Source organism: Clupea harengus, chromosome 12 (genome assembly GCF_900700415.2).
Source record: "Clupea harengus chromosome 12, Ch_v2.0.2, whole genome shotgun sequence".
Taxonomy (NCBI): Eukaryota; Metazoa; Chordata; class Actinopteri; order Clupeiformes; family Clupeidae; genus Clupea; species Clupea harengus.
In genome coordinates, this window is record NC_045163.1 from 23,147,953 (window position 1) to 23,174,344 (window position 26,392).

A 26,392-nucleotide genomic window follows, 5' to 3' on the forward strand; every position below is an offset into this window, starting at 1 on the left:
TGAGCGCCGGTGACGGGGGGCAGTGGAAGGGACCCTCCAACAGCTTTCTTTTAGCAGAGCTACATTCCAGGGACGGGCTGAGTGCTCTCTCTTATGTCCCTTAGTACTGCTCATTAAAACCGGCTTTCAGTGCATTTGAAGACGGAAAGACCTTCGTTAAGAGAATAGTTTCAGGCGTCATTCTCAATCTTTTTAATAACTGACCTTTTAAGGTATCTTTCTAGGCAAACAAAGCACAAATGACAAGGCAGGGTTAGCTCTCTAGAGCTTAATACCATTCTGTCTGTATTAAGGCACTATATGTGCAACAGTGTATTTGAATATGCTTTCAAATACTAAAGCAGCTTTCTTCTTTTTTTTTTAAACAAACACAATTAATTATTGTAAAGTGAAATGACTTATAATAAAAGTGGGTATAAACTGGTTTTGATTAACTACATGATTTAGCTTATTATCTGTCAGTTTCATTTTGTCTGAAGCAAAAAGCACCTTTGGACAAAGGACAGATCCTCATATTTGGACATGTGCATAATGGCAATTCTCATTATTATAACACCACTGCGGCCATAATTACAGCTATTGAGTTTTGGCCCCTTAGTTGGGACCAGTTGTTTCCATAAAGACTCAGAAATTCCAGTCTGACAGTCTAGTCTTTTTCCTTTTTCCTTGTGCCATCAATGTTGGATAATGAGTTTATTGGTTTGAAGTAAAAGAAAAACATTTCCATCAATACCACCATGCCACACCACACAACAACATGGCCGACCGAAGAATGTATGCATGTAGGTTAAAGTGTCATTTGAAGTAGTAAGTAGTTGAAAGCTCCCCATGTTCATTTGTTTATATATATATATATATATATATATATCATTATTTTTTAGAAGGTAAACCTTTGGTCATTGTAAAGAATTGACTATAAAGAACTTGATATTTTCAAGTTCAAAATGATATATTTTGCCTATTAATGAGTCCTGAACTAGGAAGGAACTTGTGTGTTTTCAAAGTATTGAAGTATTAAGGTATTGTAAATGTGTCATGTTGATTGTACTCTTGTCAAAACCCAGATGACCAAAATAAAAATAAAATAATAAAAAAAGAAGCAGTAAGTAGTTGTAGTAAGTTACATGCGCTGTGCCAAGGTTCTGTTTCAAATAGAGGACCGGCGTCTAGTTACGTTAACCCTCGGGTCCTCTAAACACGTAACTCAGCATGAATAGCGGTTCGTTATTTTTTATTTTACTCTTATCAGGGACTGCTAATTTTTCCTCTACAAACCATTTAAGTGTCCTCCTATTAAAGATGAAGGGAGACTTTTCCTTATTTGTGTGCCTCCCATCTGCTGACGTGTAATGATCACAGTGATTTTCCCCGTGATTTATCTGTCCAGGAATGGCTGTTTTGTGAGCCGTGTAATGGCCTGTGCTATTTATTCCACGCCGTTAAAACGAACACATGCATCTCCTTCCCATTCCCATCTTTTATAAATTCAAAAGCTGAAGGGACAAATTAGTCCCGCATGCTTGCAATGAACTGATATTTGTTCAGTGAATGAGGGCAATAATATTGTAATATTGCTCTTATTTTATTTTTAAAGCCTCACAAACAGCTTAGCAACAAGATATCGGAGCAAAACAGACACAGACAGAACAATGTCGTCCAGAAACTGTAATGGGATATCATATTGGAGAACCAGAGAGTCCATGGAAAATGGCCGGTTAGTGAAAGAACGACGTACCAAATCTCACTGCTTTATTCAAGCACATCGTATGGCAGCACATGCGGTGCCATGATGTATGAACTGGACAGGAGGATGTGAAACCTGTCATTTAACGTGGACTGTGGAGCGTGGCCTTCGTGGTGGAGCTGCCTTCCCTTGTACAAAGTCCATAGTTCATTGCATTTCCCCGGCAGCCTCCATGCAAGTGGTCATGTCTGTTCTCACCTCAAAGGTCTGTGCTGCCACCTCTGTGGGAGCTGTGGACACCTAACATCTACACGGGCTAATCCCCTGTCACCCACACAACACACATCTTTGTCAAAGACATGTACAAAACTTTCCACTGGCCTGAAAATTACATCTCCCTGGGACTTCTCTGTGTTGTAATGTACAGAGTCACGCCAGCAAAAACATTGAAAGATGCTGACTGTCCCATTTCCATGCTGTTTTGTTCTCTTTTCCATCATTTAGATGGCAATATTTAACTGGCAATATTCTCTTATTTCATTATAGCTTTATGTTTGCATCATTTGAAAGCCCACCATCAAGATTTCATTGGAAACCATAAAGAAATGTAGTGTGGTTCCATGTTTGGTAATGTTTCCTGTCAGTGCTGAGTGATTGATTGCTGGCGCGACATCTCTGTGTGTGGTGAGAGCTTTCCACCAAGTGCCACACACACAGACACACACACACACACAGACAGACACACACACAGACACAGACACACACACACACAGACACACACAGACACAGACACACACACACACACACAGACACACACACACACACAGACATACACAGACACACAGACACACACAGACACACAGACACACACACACACACAAGAAGGCTTTCCCTGGGCTCTTGTAGCCTGTTGCTGTTCATCTCTCCCAGTCCTTCCACACCTCTTTGCACACTAACTGATGTGTAGAGGCCCATCACAGCCGTCACCATGAATCATCTCCAGTGCTTTTATTTTCAACGGACGTCACTCTTCAGTGACCTCTGATGCTTCATGTTCAGACGGAGGGCTGTGAGAAGTAATGTCTAATGCGTCTAGTTCCTCTTTACTGTAAAGATCAAAGGCCTGAAACATTTTTGGGGGGATTTTCTTCCACGCGAATTTACCTCGTTCTCTTAAACTGCCAGCGCTGTCAGTTATCAGTCATGATAACTCACTAGACGTCCCATAACATGGCCTTCACCTCCCATCGATCGTCATGGTGCGTGTTCTGCTTTGCACAGTGACCCCTAACACTTCCTGTTCAAATGCCTGTCATCTCAGTGACCTCTAGAGTTTGTTGTAAAACTGTTTGAATTCTACAATGTAAAAGGATTGTGATTTAGATGGATTGGTCTTTGTATAAAAGACAGAAGAAGCGGGGCAAACAGAGAGTTTGGTTGTGCTAAACTGGGGGGGTAGGGGGCTGGGGGGTGAAGAATCTCATCAGAAAATATCTCATAACGGGACATTTGCTGATACAACCGTGTTATGCGCTTTGCAGGAGGTCTCTAAGTGAAGTAGCGCCTTTATGCACAGCGGTGCTGGCAGAGTGTTGAGCTGAAGCCCCGCTCCAGTGATGAAGTCATCCGCTCTCTTCCGCTGAGAAGACATTAACAGGAAACTCCGAGAGAGTGGTGCCAGTTTGAACAATAGATTGAGGTCTGTGGTCTGGCGACATGTTTTTTCCAAGTGTTTTTCTCCGGCGGTGGACATGGCATAGAGTAGGTGTCTACGCCATGGCACATCTTGACAGCAGATGAGGCTGTGTGTGTGTGTGTGTTGTCTCTCGTGATGCTCTTGATAGGGCACAGCCGTGTCTTCGTGCCGCACACGTCTTCCAGGAGCTTTTGAGAAGAGGTTGGACTGAAGCTACGGCGGCGTGTGGAATATGTGTTCCACGAACGGTCGGGCGGCGAGGTCTATGGCAGCCCGCGTTAGCTAGGAAAGAATCTCCATCTCAGGCACTTAACACTGTAAACCCAGATAATGATGTATGAGGTTTCAAAATGGCCCCCAGGGAGCCCCATAAAACAATGAGATCTTAAGTTCCATGAGGTCATGACATGGATGAATAGCACTGTAATGGGATTCAGAAGGGAGAGACCTTGTGCCCAATCATGACTTTATTATCGTTGATATCTGTGCAGGAGAGCTCAGTATGGGAGGAGAGTTCGGGGGGGAAAAATATTGTTGTGCGTTTAGTGGGGGTAGCATGGAGGACACACACAGACTATTTCAGCTTGCTCTTTGTGTAACTATCTGTGAGGTCACTTGGCTTTTTGTATTATGGGGTGGAATGATATGTCTTGCATTGTGACTCATTATATAAAACATTTAAACTAATAAAGTTCTACTGTTGGTGTTGTCTCTGAGGACGTGTTATATTGGTTGTATTTTTCCAAACGCTTGATGCGTTGAAAAGTTGATTGATTGGGATTGAGGTCTACTGAGAGGCATGGCTGTGTAGCATGTTGTACGTGTTATGTCTTAGCGTAACTGTTCCACACTTATCTCTGTCTTCCCTTGTACGTCGCTCTGGATAAAAGTGTCTGCTAAATGACTTAATGTAAATCTGTTAAGAATCTCTTCTTTTGTCTCCCTTGTCTGAAATATTTATTGAAATATTTATTTGAGTGCAAGACACCGTTGTAAGTAGTTGATGCCTTGTTTTACTAAATATATAGGCCTACATTTGTGATCTGGAGTTTAGGAATTGAAGGATCTGAGTGTGTTTTATGGTGTGGTGAATAGCGGAGCTGTGTCCTCCACCTTGCATAGAAGTGTCTTACTTGGATTGGGAAAGGTCATGGCTAGGGGTTGTGTGTATGTTTGTTTCCAATGACAGGCAGACACAGATCACAGACTCCAGTCGATTGTGTGTTTGACTTTCTACGGTGGGCACAGCGGGAGGACGGCCAAATTTTTCCCGGTGGTCGTACGGTCACAGCCCGTGGCCTGGGCCCCAAAAGCCCGGAGCCCGGAGCTCAAGCTGGTTTTCTCTGAACCGCAGCATGTGCCCTGTGTGTTTGTTGAAAACTCTGGCTCGGGCCCCCCTTTTGTACTGTCTGGAGTAAGAAGCCATGGAGTAAACCCCACCGGTTGCTGTTCTGCCGTCGTGTTGTCATAACATCTCCACTGCATGCAGCCCGCCATCTGTTCTTATTTGCCCGTCTAGGGGGAGATGGCTTTTATATGTTTTAGTAACCTCTGCAGTTTCATGCTACTGAATTCAGCATCGTATTCTGCATATCGGGTTCAGTACTGCTGTACTCCAGGCTGTAGCGTGAGGCCTCCTCCATGGGGTTTTCCCTTTACCCAGCCTGTTGCTCTGCAGCGCCTGTGGCTATCAGACCAGACATCCCCAAAGGAGGAAGAGGACGGAGGAAGTTTCTTGCAAGGGAAAAATTGTGGTCAGCAGTTTCACTATAAAGTGGGGGGGGGGGGAATGTGTCCCTGTGAATGGAGATTATATTCCTTGTTCTGGGTCCACACTTTTCAATACCACATCTCTCCAAACAGTTGCACATGATTCTGCATAACTGTGTGACCCCATGTAATAAATTGTTTGTATAGTGTTATAACTCTTATGATGTCTTTCTCTAATGGTGCTGGTGAAGCCATTAATAGGATACTGGGGCTTTTGCCTACATAGAGTCCATTGTTAGTCATTTAAGTAAGAATGCGTTATTGTTTCCAGTCATTAGTCAGTCTGCTTTGCCTTGGGTTGTTGTTGTCCTTACTGAGTGTTCTGTCAAAAACACACATTTTCTTTTATCCCTTTAGTTGATCAGCCGTAAGGATAAGGCCACATTAGAGAAGCTGAATAGTCTGACCTCTAAGGAGGAGAACTACAGTATCTTGAGGGAATACATCAGGTCTCTAAAGATGGTGCCGTGCATCCCTTACTTGGGTAAGTTCAACTTTTGAACTCTTCGTTTTTTTTAAATCAGTTGTACCGTGTTAAAAGGTGACCCAATGCACTCACAATATGTTTAGATGCTGTTACTTGGCCAATGGAAAATCATAAGGGTGACATTTGTATCCGCTAAAAGAAACAAAATTGGGAGAGGTTAACATGTCGTCATTACATTTTTGTAACTTATTACAGAGTGGGGATATAATTCTTTTACAAAAACACACTCCAAATGACTTCAGGGTTGCTCACTGGTATTGCGGTGCCATTTTATTTTTTTCTTCTGTTATCTCCTGTCAGAGTGTGAGGACTATTGCATGTTGCAACATATGACCTAATGAATGCAAAAGTTTATCTGTCAGTTCTTCCATTGCCTTTAGTCTCCCACTCCCACTCTTGAGTCTCCTGTATATCTGACGTCTTCTGCTTTTTTTTCCCTGCTCGTGCGTAATTTATTACCTTCTGCGTAAGCCACTAAAAGAAACAGCAGTTCATGTAAAGCCTGCACACAAAGCAAACAGCTTAAGTCATTAAGAACCTTTTGTGTTTGTGTGGAGGCCAACCCTGGTCCCCGAGCCTCTTTTAAATCGTAGCCAACGACACGTCCTATCTGTTTGAGAGATTGCTCGTGGAGTCGGGGTGTTTTTCAGAGTACGGCATAAATATGGTGTCGTTGCCAGTGTGCACCTGTCATCTTGACTGCATGTCAGTGCATTTGGAGTAAGAGCTCAAAAAAACAGAACAAGCCACCATCCAAACACACCCGGTTCTAATCATGTGGAATTTCTCCACAGTTTGAGAACCGTGTGTCAGGACGGCACAGCATCTTTATAAATCTTTGCCGGTGGATGGATTGCAGGGCACGGAAAGTGTCTGGAATACCCATTACACTTCTACGCTTTATTCCCTGTTGTTTTGCTGATGACATAAAAAGTGTTGAAATTGGATTGCTTCTCAGGATGCCACAGTAAGAAGAGCTGTTGGATGAAGTGGGGATGCTGACAAATAGTCTTGTCATTTAGGGCTGTGTGACTGATGTACAGCCTCGTCATAAAAAATAAGACATGGGAAAAGAGAAAGCAATCCTGTTCATATTCAGCCTTTTGCATTTTTTTTTTTTTTCATGTCAAGATAATAATTCGAAATTGATACTCTGGGAACTGCTGCAATTTTTCCTTCATGTGTCTGTCATTGGGGCATGTTTAGAAGATTCATTTTGAATTTTACTTCACTTGCAAGCTTGCCGTTTTCAGAGTCATTTTGGTAGCAGCTGTGGGAAACACAGAGCTAGAGTACTTTATTTGCTGTGTTAAAACAAGTTTGTGAGGATGTGTGTTAGTGGCAGCTTTGATGTGTGTGTGTGTGTGTGTGGGTGTGTGTCCGCCTCATGTGCTGATGTGAGCGTGTCTGTTTTGAAAAAGCTCTCACAATATGTTGTGTCTGGGTAGGGCATGACCTCACTAAGCCCCCTTCTGTAGAACAATCTAGCATTTGTTTCCTGCCATTACTGCTCCTAGTCTACTCTCTTGGACTGTCTCTACACACATGGACAGGTGTTTACTGTAAATTTTGGCAAAATGAAACGTGCCCTCACATAACCTTGGAGAGGTTTGCTCATGAGGTGAACCCATTAGAGCACACTCTCAGTTGCACTTACCACATTTAAATGTTTTTAAGGTTTTAAGTTTCTGACACTAACATTTTTTAACAGAAGATTTATTGTTGTGAGTTATCAGTGAGGCTGAATGGTCTTGCTATGATTTATGAGCTGATAAACTGCTGATTTGATTCTGGGACTGCTATACCCTGCGTTTTTATATAAAAATAACAAACTGTGCCCTGCCAGTCACTGCCATATTGTTCTTTATTATTTTTACTAAACTTTATTATTTTTACTAACCTTTATTATTTTTAATGTAAGGTATTTTTAAGGTAACGAGGTACAGAAGTCATAAATGCATCTATTTACTGCACCATAGAGTGATCGTTCCACCATATAATTCGAGGAGACGGCACACTTACAAAGAGAAAGGAAGCTCATCTCTCTGTTATGATGGTATATGAGCAATGACACACCCAGACCAGCCTTCCTCCATTGCCCTGAAGCAAACCATCTGCCTCGTGCCACGCCTGCTGAACATGTGGGATAATTTTGCTGGAGATCGGGTTGTAATAAAATGTTTGGGTGTGACACAAACCCTTGATTTCTAAATTGGCAGCTTGTTGCAAACATGGATCTCTCAAGTCAAATTAACTTTCTAATGAGAGAGTATAGTTGTCACGTGTAGATAGTACCTCAATCAGTCATAATTCAGAGACCAGTTTTTAAATTAAGGAGGCAGTTGAGCAACGGAACACGTATACGAGGTTCTTATCCAGAATATGCAATTGATTCGTTTTATTCATTCCAATGTGTGTTCATTTTACGTCAGCATATTGAATTGAATGAATAATAACAAACTTCCTTTAATCTTGGGAAGACATGAAGCCGACCAGTCATCTTGAAGGAAATCCTAACGTTGTAACAGCTGATGTCAATAGTGGGCTTATCCCACATGAATGTATGCCAGTGGGTCAGGCTTGGGGTTGGTTCGACGGAGAACATAAAAACTGCAGCACACGTGTTTGGGGTTTGAGTAACTGTATCATGTCATATTCAGGGGCATTACATCACATATAAACATACTACATCACATTCATCACATTTAATACTCTGTGCACAGATTGTGCTGTGGACAAGAACAAATAAACAACAACGAATCGAGAAGCGTTCCCCCCCCCATCCCCAACCCACCCTCTTCCTCCCCCTTGTCATAGTCTTGAGCAGTGAGCACGGTCGCTACTCCAGAGTGAGGCGGCCCACTGGTCTTGAGCAGTGAGCACGGTCGCTGCTTCAGAGTTAGGCGGCCCACGGGGTTCTTTTTTCCCTCACAGGAAACTAGCGGCTCTCCCCGTCATGCCTTCATCACCACATGTGGAAACTGCATTTCTCTGTGGGGTGGCTCGCAGAAGGCCACGGCTGACAGATGAGGTTAGGCCTTACTCAGTGTCCGGTTTCCACTGCTTTGTCTGCTTGTCCGATTCAAACTGACTGTGGGCTCGCCTGTCCAATAGTCCATATTTTTTTTTTTTAAAACAAAACAAAACAACAAAAAGGGAAAAGAGAACCTGGCTCCATACAACCAGAGCTCCATGAGTCCCTGTGCCTCCTGACCGGCTCTGGAGTGTCCAGTCCCACCGGAGGCTTCTGGAACGAGCTCTTTCATTTCATACGTTTTTTTACGCTTTACCATTGTAGTATACTGTGCATGAATGCATATTGATGAAAGTAATAAAACAAAATTAAAAAGAAAAGAAAAAAAGATATTTAACTTAGTTTAATTGCACTTGTTTTTTCTGGTAACTGCAGTCATTAGGAAGGGATGGTTCTAATGGAATGTGTTGGGGTTTGGCCGAATCATCATGGTGACCTTCTTCAGGGAGTAAGCCCCGCCGCGGAACTCTGCCCAGTACACGCCATCCTGGTAGCGGCTGCGATAGTGCCCACCCCTGTACCACACACCGTTAAGGTTGGAATGGGCACAGGCGTTATACCACCAGCCTCCCTTCTGGTAGTGGGCACAGTTGCCTGTAAAAGTAACAGAAACGAGTCAGTGTTGAATACTGTGGGCCTCCATGTAGTTCTGGAATTAATACATTATTGCGGTCAGGTAATCAGTTGTTTCTGTCAACACGCTTTAAAACTGACTGATGTCTTTTGACAAAATCTAAGACGCCGATTATACTGTAAGTGGCAGAGGTTACGTTTGTGTGTGACAGTTTAGCCATATTAACACATAAAAATAGTGTAATAGTGATAGCGACAGTTGTCATGAAAATTAAAACACTTGACCATGGAATGTGTAGAAACTATTTACCAGATCCGTAGTCTGCCCTGACTCTAGTGCCTCACCTGTGTACATGTCGTGATCTCGGTCCAGGGTAGTGAACTGTTTCCCGTTGTGCCAGGTCAGAGAGTCCCCGGCGTTACCGTTGTAACGACCCACCCTCAGCTTGTAGAACTCCGTCTCGGGCTCGAGGCGGAAGCTGGCGTACTCTGCGAAAGTCTTCCTGCCCGACCAGTCCTCAAGGGTCACCAGCAGCTTATAGTTTCCCTGGTTGGTCAGCCAGTAGATGTGCTCCAGGCCCAGCCAGTACTCACCATCAATGTTGCCAAAGCCTTGCTGAGAAGCGAGAAGAAAATAGGACAGAGAGAGGGGAGAGAAGACAGATATGTCCTTTTAAGGCAATGTTTCCCAACACACTGTACACCATACTGTATGCGAACGTATGCTCCATGACATACTCTGTGTTCACTGAGGTTCTGATCAAAGCCGTGGTTTCTGCCCCATTTAGCCGAAGCTGTTGATGAATTTTTGAAAGTCTTGTTAAGGCTTCTCTTCTCAGTTCAGTCACCGTACAGTACAAGCAAAGCAGCCCCAGTCTCTGTCTCCTTTCACACGCAGTCATAGTCTCCCTCCCACACATTTAACAATGAATTCCTTCAACTTTGAATCATCCTCAGAAGTGCTCATGCACTCATGTCTGCTTGTTTAGTGTGGATAAAATGTGTGTCTGGATCTTGCCATTTACAGAGCCAGAGTTATCTTCAGGTTATCAGTAAATGACTAGTGACCATTCATTGTAAGACATGTTGTTGATGTCCTCCTTCCACAAATCCTATTTGCAGCTAACATCTTTTTTGTTTGTTTGAACTCACATATGGGTTTAATCACAGAAACTAGTTTCAAATGCCAATTTAGCTCATAGGGATGGGGGGGGGCTGGGCTGATACAAATTCATGATAATCCTCTGGTTCTGTCATGGGGCGTAGGTTACAATTGCTGCTAAATATTTTTCCCTGCTCTGGTTTTATGTTATACCACCCCATTCCCATAACGGCAAGGATTCCCCACTCCATACGTATTACGTCAAAATGATTGCTTTGGCTGTGAAGATGACATGTTTTCATGGAGGGACCAAATTCTGATGTCAGCTTTTCTTTTGTTGGTCTGTTTTCTTCTGTGTCTCATTAGAGAGTCTTAGAGTGATTATGCTGGGAGGATGCCTCCTTTTATGTAACCTGATCAAATTGGAAGATTCGGCATGGAAGGAGTTCCCACATCGCATGTTCATTTGTCCCCAATGACTTCAAGTGGAATGTTCCTTTTTTCCTAAAAATGGGAAAGTTCACAATGTTCCAAAGCGGTTCTTCCAGTTTGCGGCATGTTTTGAGCTTAGCCCTCATCACAGCGCAGTTGGCAAATAACTCCCACATTTCTCAGCAGCAATGTGCTTTTCAATATTTTTTAAGACGGCTAAATTGTTGTAGAGCACAGCAAAGCCAACATTTAGTGAAAAAAAACATGGAGCGCTTAACAACAAACACTTTTATTTGTAAATCCCCCTAAATCGCAAAAGGAAAATCCGCAAATTTAGCCTTAAAACTCGTTAACAATTCTATGCAGTCTTCCAATGGTGACCACAGCATGTGGCGTGTGAGTGCTTGTTTTGTTTGTTACCTTATACGTCTCCCAGTTTCTGAAGAAGTTGACCGATCCGTCCACGCGTCTCTGGATGACGGTCCAGCCGCCTGGGTCGTGTCTCTGGTCGCACCACACCTGCATCAGCCGATTAGCGTTCTCTGGCTTCACCAAGTACATGCCAGTGTTGGTGTGGCCTTCTTCCAAAGCGTGCAGGCAGTCCTTGAAGGGTCCTGTACAGTGGAACAGATGTGAGACGGTGGTGAAATATTTGTGAGAAAATCGAATCGGTTGAAAGAAGTAGGCCAAAGAAAATAGTATTAGGTAAGAGGTAGGTAATGGGTAATAAGAGGTAATCACCAGCACTCAAAGACATTTTAGATCTTTCATGTAGTAGTAGTAACAAGCTAGTGATAGGAAGTAAGGATGTTTCAAACGTGGCAAAGTATTTGCTGTGAGGAAACAAAAAAAAACTGATTTGGCTTTTGGTAACTGCAGTTGAGGTTGGTCCAAACAACCTTTTCCATGTTTTTTTAGGAAATATGAAGGATTGTCGCTGGTAGTGATTTGAATGAAAAGGAAGGACATCATCACCTCCTACTCTCTTCTGTCACTGCCCAAGAACAAATGGGGATCTAATTCCCTGACATGATCCTGGAAAGTACACTAGCTGTTGATTCATTTATTTAATGTTTTCAGTAGACTTGTAAGACATGAAAAATGAACGAGGGATGATGCTGAGAACTACCTCACTTCTCCAGCACAGCTGTGAGATGCACAGCGTCGGCGGAAACGGCGCTCTCTAGGAAGTCCTCTCAACACTCATTAACACAATCCTGTGTCTTGTCTGCAAACTCCCTCTAACTCCCTCTAACACCCTCTCAGGTGGTCTGTAGTCGTATGGATTTTATTTTCCCCCCTCCTTGAAAAACCTCAGAGCCCTTTTGCACAGAGCTGACTTTGGCAGTGGTTCTGTGAAGGCAGATTTGCCACTGGGTAGCTGTACGGCGGCCAAGAACAGCACGGGCATGAGGGCTTCAGCAACGCGGGGCTAATGCTAAGTTACAGTTTAACCGGTAGTGTAAAGTAGTTCTCGTTCTAACTGGAATGTAGTGTAGGGTTTTTCAGCAGCTGTAAATATCATTACATTCTTTCATTTTTATTTCCCCAACCCCCTTCAGCGTGCAGTGAGTTGAACTTGATCCATGTCGTAGAGCTGTCTAGGTGAAGATGTCGAGAATATTTATTGTGTACCTACAGGGAAGTGCTTATGTTTCATCCTTGAACCGATGCTTGATGCACAGGCAGAACCCTGCGGTTCTCTTTTTAAGCCACCCCAGAGAGTGAACCCTGAAAGTGAAGTGGGTTTCCTTTGTGCTCGTGCTGCATGTTCACATGAAAGAGGCCTCCGTTGGTTTATCCCTGATGGAACATCTGCTCCCTGGTAATCCTTGTAAGTTTTATGTCGGTTCTCTTTTCAGACCGTAACCCATTTTTAGTTGGGCATAACCTCCACAAACATTCATAAAAGTAAATGCAAGTTTCCCAGCTTTAATGTGGCATTGTGCAAAGGTAGTGTTGAAACCATGGGCCTGTATTTTGGCTGACAGTTGAAAGCCTTTGTGGCTTCCTACGTTGATAAAATGTGTTGCATGACGCTTACTTTAAGGAACAAGTAAGTCTCCACTCCTAACCTCACAGTTTCCCTCACAGTAACATCCTAGCTGTTTTCTCACATGATGTTTTTCAACTGTATAGTAATGAATACTGTGTGAACAATGGTAAAGGAAGAAATGGTAGTATCGATAGCGCAAGTGGACAGTGGAACAGTGGAAACAAGCGAATCCCTAAACCCCTTAGTCTCTTAACTTTCAACTCTAAGAAGGGACCTTTTAATATCATGGTTGTTTTTCATTGTGTTAACTGGAGGAGCCCATTATCAAGTTAATAGTGCTTGAAACCCGAAGAAGCACTTAAACTCAGTCATGATCTATCATGAGGCTGAAGAGCAAAAAAAGACCAAATAAAAAACTAAATCGGATCAGATTTTCTCTTGTATTGTGAGTTTAGTTTTATGTGTGCAGTGTTGGTATGAATGCCATAGAAGGTCCTGTTGTCAGGAAAATGATTACTCCCGCTGGAGGGCTGCATCTTGTATGAGCTATGCTGAGCATTATTCCACACAACCAGTCTGTTGGCCCTTTGTGTCTGCAAGTGCTGAGTCTGTGCAATTCTGCACTTTCTCTTGGCCTTGGCAGAAAGCCTTGAGTAGCCCACCAGCAGGCTTGCACAGGTAGGAAGAGTCTGAACGACGCCTAGTTTGGATGCCCACCTACAGTGTAGGAACCACCAGCTAAGCCACTGGCACTGACCATTCAAAGAGGATTACGCACAGAAAATGTTTCGCAACATCAGCATCTCTGTCTTTCTTTCTGTCTTTCTCTCTGGTCAGGCTGCTTTAATTCTTTTCAGAAATGCCACATCAATGAACTGCCAATGAAATCTAACAGTTTAATAAGTCAACTCTGATAGATTGCCGAGTCTGCTTTTTGGAGGAAACACTTGAATAAAACAAACCTGAGGGAAGATAAATTAAATCAAGTGTCACGGAACTCACCAGAAGGTTTGTCTGTGGAGGACGAGCTCTGGGTTCCGTACGGCATCGTCGGCATGGGTTGCAGCAAGGCCTTGGCGTTCTGGTCGCTCTGTATCTCGTTGGTTAATTGGTTGTTGCTATTGCGTGTGTACGTGGGCGGGTGGTACGGCCTTGCCGGAGACATGGGCGACTGCGGGCGCTGTGGAGGATGCTGGGGCATCACCGGGGGCTGCTGCTGCGGTGGCAACGGCTGCCTCGCACGTGGCGCAGGCCTCTCGCGCTCGCGCTCCCCTCCGGAGCCGTGCGTCCTGCGGCAGTGCTCCTCCAGCTGCACGATGATGGCGCTCTGGTTGCTGGCGAGGGAGGCCAGGTGCGTGTACTTGTGCTCCAGGTCCCGGTAGCGTCCCACCAGCTGATGCATCTCGGTGGTGTGGTTGAGCACGCGGTTCTCCAGCTGCGCCACCTCCAGGGCGTTGTCGCGCTTGCGGATGATCTCGTGCAGCAGCTGCATGTAGAGCTGCGTGACGCGGGAGTTCATGTTGCGGCTCTCCTTGCGCAGCAGCTTCACCTCGTTCACCACGCCGCCGTCCACCTCCACCAGCTGCTGCAGCGACTCGATCTGACGCCGCTGCTTCTGCAGCTCGCCGTTCAGCACCTCCACCTCCTGCTTGTTCACGCGCGTGTCCACCTGGCCCTCCGGGGACCTCGAGTTGACGCAGATGGCACCGGTGGCCTTCTGCTGGGGGACGATGAAGGTGTAGGAGCACTTGTCTGTCTGAGAGGCGGCAGCGCCGGCGCCTGTGGCGGGGGCGACGGGGACGGCCGTGTCCACGGCGCGCTTGGGACGCTCCGCGTACATGAACTCCGGTTCCAGGGCGTCGCCGTGGCTCTCAAACTCCTGGGCCTTTCCCTGAACGGCGGGCCCAGGTCCGGGAGCCAGGAACGTTGCCAGCAGGACCAACAGAGGGAGCTTCATGATTAAGAGTGGATGCTTCCCAGTATGTGCTATGTTGGCTGAAAGAAGAGGGGAAATAACAGAATCAGTTCCTGTGAACAGGTCGTTTTGAAGTCATAACATTTACCCTGACTTGCGTAATCACAAGATGTGCTTGCTATAAACGCTCGTGCTGTCCTGATCACAAAATGGCGCCCCGAGAGCCGGCGAGTGCCATGGAAACGGAGGGAACCGTGGAAACTGTTGATGGCCCGGAGGGTCTGTTTACATTCCGGAGCCGAACCGGTGCCTGGCCCAAGCAGTCGGTCTCAGGTGGTCTGCCATGGTTCAGCATAATTAATTCTGCTTCGGCTTTGAGATATAATCCTGACCGTTTTTACACAAAGTGGCCATGCTGATGCCTCGCCAAAGGAATGCAAGTGTTTCAATCAAACCGTCCCTGTTTTTTTGTCACGGAAGAAAATGTCGTTAACTTCTATTAACCCCCCAGTGGTTCCCTCAGTGAGAGGTGGACCCTCCTGGGGGGTGCAGAGTTGCAGCAGGAGCAAGGGGTGTGTGGGCTGAGGTCGGAAAAAACGAAATGAGAATCCCTCCCACTACTGGTCAAATTAAGTATTGTAGTGCTCTTACAGCATAGTAGTAACTAACCTTTTTTAGTCTTCTTTTTACTTTACGGTGAAGACCTAGTGTTTAGCCTGTAAGTTAGAAGGGATAATTATTAATACAACGGATATGTGCCTAACATGGGCCGATCCAAAGAATGGAATGATAATCATAAAACATAGATATGATCTGGCCCAATTTGATCTGTTTTAAACAAGAGGTCTGATTAAAAAAAAAAAAAAACAGGTAATAGGCTTCTTGTTATTGTGGGGGATTTTTTTTCTGATTGTCAGAGCCATGAAAAGTTTAGAAACCACTTGTCTTGGGGAAGCCTGCTATCTACCCCCGGCATCAGAATTTCCCAAATTAAAGAAGGGAATGTTTTTCATGGCTTTGTCATCAAGCCAGAGGTGGGTGGAGGGGTTTTTCTATGGGAAAAAAAGCCATTTTGAAGAAGCGTAATAGTTCTATGGCTTCCTAAAGAACCTGTTTGTACAAGTGAAACCTGAGCAATAATGGACTTAATAGTCCCTATTGTATTCTATAAACCAACCAGACGGATCAGAGGAACACCGCTAAAGACAACACAGGTCATGGACTGCTATGGAAAAATAATTGGTCTTGGCATATTTCATTCTTACTTCTGCTGAGAGTTGAAATAATGCTAAATTATATATTTTTTTAAAACAACGAATTAAGTATTTGTGGGCTTTTATATAAGTCCGGTGTGTGTGTGTGTGTGTGCATGCTCGTGTGCGTGTTTGTGTGTGTGTGTGTGTGTGCATGTTCTTGTGCATGTACGTGTTTGTGTATGTGCTTATCTGTTGTGTTCAGGTCACAGCGCAGGCAAAGATAAGGGAGAATATAAAAGGCGTGTGCTGTGGTTAAACACATTGCACTTTGGTGTTTATTTGTGTTTATGTCTGCTGTCATGTGTACTCGCTGTTTATGGCTCTTTGAACATTGGCACTGCGTTTGTTTATGTGTGTATGTGTATGTATGTATGTATGTCTGTGTGTGTGTGTGTGCGTATGTGTGGGCATGTGCATGTTTGTGTGTGTGTGCATGCGTCTGTGTAGAGCACTGCAGATGTTTGGACAGTGTTATGGAACTCTGAGAGAGTGAGTGTGTGTGTGTGTGTGTGTAGACCAGAGGAAATTGCTGTGGAGTGGATGACTCAGAGGTCAGAGGTGTACCGGCCAGACATGTGGTGCAGGACAGTCCAGCGTATCGACCACAGATTAGCCACAGGCAGCTGCCTTAAAATAGAGCCCCAGGATCCTGGACCACTCTCCTGCGGTTACTGTGCATCTCAGAAGTTATATAGCATAGTTTTAGATATATAGCATAGTTTTAGATATATAGCATAGTTTTAGATATATAGTTTTAGAGCAAACTATCCCCTTTTACTGCTCCTGCATTTGCATCTGTCATGCCAAATAGGATAACTTGGATCTGCTAGATATAGATACCAGCAGCACCTAGTTTCCAGTGTCACTGTAAGAATAAACCGAGTGACCCTACTCAAGGCCCGAATCTGATTTTAAAACTCTAGTCTATCATTTCTCAGTGCTCGATGAAGTCATATTTCAACGTTTCGTGACTGAAAGTGACTTTTGCGTGTCGGCGCAATTGGAATCAGCGCAGACACAAATGTCTCAATTTGCGAGATTGTGTGATCCGTGCTTTTGCGTCGTAGTATTACACCATAGCATCCGTGTGAGCGCCAAGAGAAACCAGCGGAATGTTTTCAAGGGAGTTTTCCCCCTAGGGAGCTTTCCTCCACACCGAGCCAGAATGATGTAGCAGTTATGCAATTATGAAGAGACTGTTTCTGGTTAAGATGTGTGTTTCTGTTTAGCACGGAGCATGTTGCTCCTCGTGCCCTCGCAGGGCCTGGTGTTTATTGTTGTCACCGCAGAGGAGCATGTTTGTTTGTGTGTGTGTGTGTGTGTGTGTGTGTGTGTGTGTGTGTGTGTGTGTGTGTGTGTGTGAGACAGAAAGCTTGTGCGTGTGTGTTTTTGCATGTGTGCGCAAACCTGTGTTACAGTTACCCAAACAAAAGGAAGCGAAAAGAGTTTTACCCATTAGCTCATTGCACGACTCTATCACGAAAAGATGAATTAATGTTAGCATAGTAACGTTAACGACGTTGCAGAAGGACAAAAAGGCACAACCCTCAGAGATCCCGTTGGAAGTCTCACAGCAGCCCAACAGCTCTACATCAACAGGTTCTCATTTGCACGATAGATTAAAATCTTTCTTTTCTCACACTTCAACATTCTCCCCCCCCCCCCAAAAAAAAAAAAAGCTGTGCAGACATCAGACGCACAGTGAGCCAGTCTGTGTTTGAACCCTTGTCTGGTCTGAGCCGTGGCGGGCGGGCTGGGTGATTGTGTTGTGGGGGAGCACGAGCCCGGCATGGTTCAGTGGCCTGTGGGAATTTACTGGAAAAGTGGCTATTAAGCAGGGTTATAGGGGCAAAGACGTGCGCCTCGCCTCCGGGCAACAGACCGGAGACCTGTGCCGTCAGTACCTTAGTGTCAGCAGAGCTGTTCGGATGGTGCGCAGTTATTTCCCACACAGGTTCTAAATTGTCTGCACGACACTTGAATGTAAAGCACATTTTCAGTAACTCATTAATCTCCTGTTTGGCAACTTTTTTTTTCAGTTTGTGCTACTGTTTTGTAATTTCACATAAAACTGTTTGCCAAAGAACATATGAAGTATTCCCCCTCCGTAGCGATATGATAAGTCTTCAAGGCTCTCTGCTCCCCCTCTGGCTCTCCGTAAGAATGTTTTATTTATTAACGCTGGCCTCTGAACTGAAGAATATAACATTGTGCTCCTCCTAATAAGTTGACAGTGTTCACATAGTCCCATAAAGTTGTCTTAAACATCTCCCCATTATGTCAATGAATTATGGCTAACGGAAACCCAAACGACGCAATTGCTCATTAACACCGGCTGCACGCTTTTGTTGCCGAAATAAGTTCTTAAAACAGCTGTAATCAATTAAGAAAAGTTCCATTGGGACCAGTTATGAACAAGCAGTTCTCTGCAGCAAAATTCACGACTCTAGCAAAGTGGTGATAGTCTACAGCAGAAGGAGCATCCTTACCAGATAATTGTTTCAGGCTTTTTTTGGTTTCTTTGTTTCCTTCTCTCTTCCACTTAAATCCCCTGCTGCTTTGACAGTCTTAATTGAGATGCTCTTGTGGAGAAAGCCATCACACTTTCACTTCTCACGCTGCCCTCTTGTCTCTCTCCCGCTCTCTCCGACTCAGACGTGTCCAGACGTAGTGTCAGAGGTTGTCCATCACTGGGAAGCACTTGACGCGCTATTTGCTCGCGGAGCCTCCGCAGAGGTGTGTCGAGAGTCCTGAATGCGACGAGGTGCTGAAAGGCATAACCTCAAAAACCACAACTCTCTGTGTTGTGAAGTGTCCTCCACTGGTGTTGACTAAGGGGTGTCCAGAGTTCCTGAAGTGTGTGTGTGTGTGTGTGTGTGTGATGAGGAGCTGGGTAGGAGCTGGGTACATCTGTCCTTCCTACTGGCACTCTCACTAGACCCACTTCATCACTTCTGCCTCAAGGACCCCGAGCCTCTCCAGTGTCCAGCCTCCCTCCTGTTCCCCAGTAGACGCACACTCTCTCTTTCTCTCTCTCTCTCTCTCTCTCTCTCTCTCTCTCTCTCTCTCTCTGTATCTTAACTGCCTCTCTCATTCATTCCGACACATCTAGAGGCAGGGCACTTTTCCAGCAGGGGCTTGTGAAGCTGGTGGTGATTGTGATGTGTGTGTGTGTGTGTGTGGGGGGGGGGGGGTGTTCAGATCCTCCCTTTCCCCTCCCTCTGCCCTCCCTCTCTCTACCAGCAACAGGCTCCAGTCCCCCCACCCAAACCCTCGTCCCCTAAAGCCCCCGTAAACGCCCCCCTCCCCCCTCCCCCTACCCCCCTCGTTCCCCTCTGCTTTGGCTATTTGTGGAGTCAGGGAGCCACGGCTGCCAGCTGCAACCGTTGCCGAGTGAGGTCACGGTCGCTAGGGAGTGTGCTGGACAGTCCCAAGACGCTGTGACTCCGCGGAAGACAGAGAGAGAGAGAGAGCGGGAGGGAGGGAGGAAGGAAAGGAAGACAAATTAATACCTGTGATGAGCTTGCCCTCTCTCTAACTTCTCTTCTACGTTTTCCATTTTTTCATTTCTTACACCTCTCGTAATGATTTGGTGATCTCCCAGGAATGTAGTTGTCCTCTCTGTTCAGTGTGGAAAAGACATTTCATCTTTTAGGGTGGGTGCAGTTGGTCTCACTTGTAGTTTAATTACACAAATAGTCATTAAAGAAACTCGGAGGCCTTGGAAGTGACATGGAAATATGACATCAGCGGGCTGTGTAATGTTTTAAATATATTAGATTGCATATTCCATGCTCTGGAGTGAAGAAGGGTCCAGTCCGCCCCCTCTCTGAAGTATTGGATTTGTGAGCCCCATCCTGCTTTGTTACACAGCAATGGAAGGAAGGGAAAGTGACATGATAATATAGGGAGGACACATCAGAGATAGCGCCCAGAACGTTTCAAGATTTCAAGACTTCATAGGCCAGAAAATGTACTAACAAGAGCCCATTCACAGATTCTGGAAGAGGTGGATTCTTTCCGTCAGTCAATATCTTCAAAGAAATATACCAAATCAACAACTTCAAATTAATATAGTGGTTAAACCCCTGAAATGTCAACTGGCATATCATCTATCAAAGCTTACCATTTTCTCCACATTTAAACAAGATCCAGCTCTGCTTTAGCTGAAGCGCACTGAAGTATTGTCAATGTGTTTGCCTATTTCCCTCACTTTCTGAATGCACTGACCAGTCCCACGCAAAGGTTAACCATAATCCCTTGCTGTTTACTTTGGGAAAACTTTTTTGGCCTTAATGCCGGATTGCTCTGTGTGTTCTGGGCAGAGATGGCCAAAAATGCTTTTGCAACCGGGGCATTCTTCATCTCCACGTATGTGGCACTTAAAGAATGTCAGTCCCCTGCTAGGACAAAGTAACGGAGTAGATTCTTGTCCATGCTTGAGGCTTACAGGCAGCCAAAACTGGACTCCTGCATCCCAGGAGTTCAGGATGCTGGGGTGTGAGTTCACAGAACTTACTGGGGGCCACACAGGACTGAGGTGAGAGCTGTTCCCCCTGATGAGGCTTCCTGTCCGCCCACACTGACCTCGGCCTAGAACTAATCCCCCCCACAACAACACAGAACTGAGTTTGTGATACCTCGGCCTAGAACTAATCCCCCCCACAACACAGAACTGAGTTTGTGATACCTCGGCCTAGAACTAATCCCCCCCACAACAACACAAAATTTGAGTTTGTGATGTTGCCAGCTGATACCTTTTCAGCCATAAGAGGTCAGATATCTGAACTGTATCATGATATCCGACCACTATCACTCCCCACGCATAAGGTACTACTACAACTACTGCTACTGCTACGGCTACTACTGCCACTGCTACTACTGCAACTGCTACTACGACTACTACTACTACTACTACTCCTGCTACTACTACTACTACTACTGCTACTACTGCTGCTGCTACTATAACTTATACTACTACTACAACTACTGCTTCTTCTACATTTACTAATGCTGCTGCTGCTGCTACTACTACTACTACTACTACTACTACTACTACTACTACTGCTACTATTACTATTACTATTACTATTACTACTGCTGCTGCTTCTTCTTATACTACTACTACTACTGCTGCTGCTACTACTACTTCTACTACTATTACTACTGCTATTACTACTTTACTACTACTACTACTGCTGCTAATACTCCTACTATTACTCCTACTACTACTGCAGCTACTACTACTACTACTGATACTACTACTACTGCTGCTATTACTACTACTACTACTACTACTGCTGCTATTACTACTACTACTACTACTGCTGTTATTACTACTACTGCTACTAGTACTGCTGCTTACTACTAGTGCTACTTCTGCCAGTGCTTATAAAGCCACTAATGACTTTGTAATAATGGTGACAAATGACTGGCTGCCAGAGTAGCAGCAGGCGCTAAGCTTCCTCCGAGGCTCATGTAAATCCCTGCCGCCCTAATCCCTGTTGAAAGGAGCAAGCCTTTATTAGCACCGTGGTCTGGGTTACGCTTGTCTGCTCGGTGTCTTCTGCCTGACGGCCTGTGTGATTTATTGGGACCCACAGGTGAGGTTAGCCACCAGTGCGGACATTCAGTAGAATATCTGAGCAAGGGAGGACTACAAGCCTTGTGAAAGGGGGGCGCAGGCGATGCTTGTGTTCCTAAATCTTCCCTGGGAGACGTGGTGTCAGTTGTGAAGTTCTTGCCCTCCCCTTGCCCTCTCCTGCTTGCCCTGCCTGCCTCCGAAGCCAGCACTGTGACCTGAAATCCGGGATGATCCGACTTATTCGAGCCCCCACATTGTTTTCTCGTGGATCGGAATGCCGCGTGTTCTATTTGTGAGAGAGCTCCCTGGCTTTGGAATGCTGGTCACTGATGGAAATATGGACACGGAAGAGGGATGTGGAAGAGGGCAAATGGCACGGCAGAATCCTGTGAATCTGAGAACAGAGAGTGAGTGAGATGGGCGGGGGGGGGGGGGGGGTGTCGGGGTGGTGGGAGAGGGAGAGAGGAAGAGAGGGGAGTCTGCACAGGAAGTCTCTCCTTGATTGTTTGCATAGGAATTTTGCCACCAACTAACATGAAGGCAGACATGCTATGCTTATTATTTACACTAAATTGTCACTCATGCACAGATACTGTCATTTAAAGAGTATGTCCTGGAGTGGGATGTGGTAACCACTTGGGGGGGGGGGGGGGGGGGGATATATATGGCCATGTGTGCTCATGGCACCGGAGCTGCGGTTGGTTGGAGCTGGGGGTCAGAGGTCGGAGGCTTGGGTCAAAGAGCACTCTTGGTGACTGTGGAGTCCTGTTGAGAGAGGGAATGAGACGGGAGAGAGTATTTAGACACACACACACACACACACACACACACACACAGACACATACTCATACTCATACACACACACACACACACACACACACACACACACACACATACACACATACACACACACAAAGAGACACACACACACACACAAAGAGACATATACACCAGGCTCACCTGTTCATCTGAGCCACCCTCAGACTGAAGGCTCAGATGGCGAAAAACACTGACGTGTGTGGCATTTATGGCACAAGGAATAGCAACTGATGTGTGGCTGTGGCTGTCCCTGTGTCTGTGTGGGAATAACGAGGATGAAAGAGCTGGTGTGATTTAAGGGAATTAAGGGAGAGAGAGGGAGAGAGAACATTTTTGCATGTCTGTGCACTCCTCTAAAGGCTCCAACCTGTGTAGTATGTGGTCTCCACACACTCGACCATACCAGCTGCTGTTCTGACAGTGGTCCGTAACCTTTGAAACACAGAGGGAGCGAAAGAGAGACAGAGGAAGAGAGAAGAAGAAAGACCGACAGAGAGACAGACAGACGGACAGAGAGACAAACAGACAGGTATTTCTCAGAGGATGAGGATGAAGGAGAGCTGGATGTTTCCAGTCGGAAAATCTGAGACATGCTTCTTAGACCGTGGCCATGAGTGTCGCCATCCTGCACAAGGGCTCCCATGTGGATAGAGTGAATACTGATGTATGTGTGGCTGGTTTTATGCTGGAGGAGTCTTCTCTGTTTTAATAACTATGCTGTGGCTACACCATTCAGCACTGTGCTAGACTTTACTGCACAAAGAGAGCCCTGTGATGTGGTTCCTGTGAAAGTATGCTTACATCCATTCATTTGGTGGAGGCCCTTACCCCAATGAAGCATTACTCAACTAACATGTTGGGAAAATGAAGCATGCTTGTCTGGTTTGTACAAAACCGCCGGGATGCCAAAATCTACAGGACAGTAAACAGGCAAAGCCAAATGTATTAACAAGTTGATTTAGGCTGGCAGTTTTAGGATTTGCAGAAATAGATTGCTCTATAAGGAAAACTTGTGCTAATTAAAACAGGTTTAATTTGTGTGTCAGCCATGGCTTATATAAGTCAGAGTGACTTCAACTCGTACTCCAAGCTGAACTGCACACTGTTTTAAGTTTCAGTTTGAAACTTTGTTTGAAAACATGTTCTTTGAATCAGTGTTGTTTATTTGGCCCTTTGGTCAGTTCCTGCAGAAACTGCCTTTGCAGAGCTTGTGAGAATCCTTTTTACGTTTCAAGTTAACTGAACATGAGGTCGCCCACTTCCTTTGCCGACCATAAAGCTGAACGCCAAGGTCTTGATCCACGCTAAATCAGCCTCACAAGTTCTTCGTCGGGAAGATGAAGGATATATCGTTGTAATAGTAGTTTGAAGTGAGAATCTGTTTTTGAAAAGCTTCTAGAGACCATTCATGTATCAAATGAGTTTAGGATTGATAAACATCAGTAATGGGAAATGGCAGTGAGAATATGAGGGTCGGATGGAAAACACACACAACACATACAGGGACAGTGACACACTCATTTTCCAGAAATCTCCGTCAGCAGTTTCCCGATCGTCTCCCAAACCCCTCACCTACGATGCTGGGAAACATCGGCTCTAAACTCTCGGAGTGTTGACATAACTGCATTAGCGACTTTGATTTCATGCCCATCTTTGCCTCACTAAATGATTCGAAGATGGAGTCATACTTGGCATACAATGCTTCTGAGCCCTGCCACAAGACCAGATAGAGTAACGGACTTAGAGCACGTCCTGAATTGTTTCGGAAACGTCTGCGTGGCTGCCTGATCCCTGCAGGAATCGTTAAAAAAAATTGGGACCGAAAATGCTGGGCTCTGGATGGGGGTGAGTGCGGTTCTCGTCAAAGGCAGAGGACCGCGCAGGGGACGGTAGCCAGGCACATAAGGGCAGATCATTACCAAGAGTGGTCCCTCCGGATGACATGGGTTTGGGGAGGAGAGGGAGGCAGTGGGTGTCGGTGGAAGTCGGTGGAAAGCAGGCGGGTTAGTGGAAGGGAGATTTCCTCTGTAGTCCCAGACTGTTGGACAACCTCCAGAATGGAGGGCTGGGAGAGACACCACAGGGATCCCAAGACCAGTGAATCACTCAGGAAGCTTCAGAAGCCCCCGTGAAACTTCAGGAGCATCCCTCCGCCTCGCGCTGTTTATCCAGTGATATCATCTCCCGTGAAAGCCACTCAGGAAAACAGGTGTGGAAAGGAAAACTTCAAAGGAATTGGTTCCCTATATGTACAGCTTGTTGACAGTTGCTGTTTAAGTGGAACCTGTGTTTTTGTCTCTGTTGTCTTTTGCTTTGTCCAATAGGTCAGTGCTTTGATGTTCCTCGCTGTGTCTCTGACCCTTCGCACTCCTCCTATGTTGTCACTGGTAATGAACCAGGGCACGTAAATATTTTTTCCCATAGAGTGAACAGATAAGATAAAACGTTTAATGAGAGGGGGGATGTTTAGAAACGTTTTGTCAGCCACCATATTTAAACTTTGACCCTTGCCCTACGGAATATATGAGGTCAGCGCCATAGCAACGGAGCTGCTTTTTGAGCTAAATGGCTGAGAGGCAGACACACAAAAGAGGGTGTCTGTCTGACAAATGATGACCCAAGGAAGGACACTTGTGTTAACTCGGCCTCAGTTGTATTGCGACGACTAGTCTAAAGATTAGGTCTGGGTATTGGTACAGATGTCCTGATTTGATCCGATTCCAATTCACAAGCTAATGATTATATAATATATAATATATTTAATTATATAATTATTTATGATTATTTAATATATAATTATACAATATAATATGGCTGCTATACAATACAATATTCTATATACAATATGGCTACAATACAATATTCTATATACAATATGGCTATATACGTAAGGGATAATGTATTTCCCGTCGGTCAGGGTGTTGTTTCGTCCTGAAGGGATTTATTTTTGGATAATGACCTCCGGACAATACATTATCCCTTACGAATATAGCAGCCATATTTAGAGAAATGTTAAAAAAAAAATCTAAAGTAGGGTGACCAGAGCAACCCTCCGGGTTTTTACAAATGCAGAGTCACTGGAAGCAAATTGTGAAAACCACTAAAGAAAAGGCCAAAGGCTTGTATACCAAATTCTATTTATTTGAAGCACACATGGGTATAGTTGCTTTAACAGTGGAAGAATTGATCTCCTCTATGGAAGTGGAACGAGAGAGCAACGTGTAATTGGGCGGACTGGTAATAAATGGATTTTCTTTAATATGACAGTAAGGCTATGTTTAACCATTGCGGAAATTAACGAAAAAAATGCATAGTAGCCTAAAAGTTTAAAATATAATTAGGAATTTTTTAAAGCGGTTACTCAACCAAACTCATAGTTACTCGAAGGAGTATCACTGACTCCCTTATGACTTACTTGTGCGGATTAAAGAACCTGGGTCAGCCCTTCAGAGAGTTGAATCCCAGTTTCGGTTTGCAGATGTCTGTGTTCAACCAGAGTTCTTTTCCTTCAGGTTCCTCTCAATCACACATGGCTGGTTCACATTGGTCCTCTCTGGCCAGCCTTGCAGCATTTCTAGTGGAGTTTACTCTTACACAGAAACACTTGACAAAAGGTAAAGTTGAGTTTACTCTTACACAGAAACACTAGTGGAGTTTACTCTTACACAGAAACAATTGACAAAAGGTAAAGTGGAGTTTACTCTAACACGGGGACACTTGACAAAAGGTAAAGTGGAGTTTACTCTTACACGGGGACACTTGACATAAGGTAAAGCAGAACATAACGTCGCTTTGACTTCACAAACAATCCAGTCCATCTTCATTGGATCAATAAACAGCCTCATCACGGAAAATAATTGTGTTGTTCCGCAACATAAAATAGCCCCTACGAACATAGTAACCTTAAACTAATTCCTGTTATCTTATACGGGTTATCCCCTACGAACATAATAACCTTAAACTAATTCCTGTTGTCTTATATGGGTTATCCCCTACGAACATAATAACCTTAAACTAATTCCTGTTATCTTATATGGGTTATCC

General features: G+C 44.9%; 2 protein-coding genes across 4 annotated transcripts in view; one reads left to right on the top strand and one right to left on the bottom strand.

Annotated features, from left to right (window-relative positions):
- LOC105911107 (ras-specific guanine nucleotide-releasing factor RalGPS1-like) overlaps positions 1 to 26,392 on the top strand; it is an 83,082-nt gene that overhangs the window by 30,423 nt on the left and 26,267 nt on the right. For all 3 annotated transcript variants that reach the window (XM_042709375.1, XM_042709377.1, XM_042709376.1), the window contains one exon: positions 5,508 to 5,634. In XM_042709375.1, coding sequence (XP_042565309.1) covers positions 5,508 to 5,634 — 127 coding nt within the window. The remainder of the gene's footprint in view (positions 1 to 5,507; positions 5,635 to 26,392) is intronic.
- On the bottom strand, positions 7,324 to 18,782 carry LOC105911105 (angiopoietin-related protein 2). The gene is made up of 5 exons (XM_012839885.3): positions 18,435 to 18,782; positions 13,777 to 14,769; positions 11,199 to 11,392; positions 9,590 to 9,860; positions 7,324 to 9,265 (listed from the first exon to the last, which is right to left on the bottom strand). Exons 2-5 carry the CDS (start codon positions 14,729 to 14,731, stop codon positions 9,066 to 9,068), a joined length of 1,620 nt encoding a protein of 539 aa, XP_012695339.2. The 5' UTR covers positions 14,732 to 14,769; positions 18,435 to 18,782; the 3' UTR covers positions 7,324 to 9,065.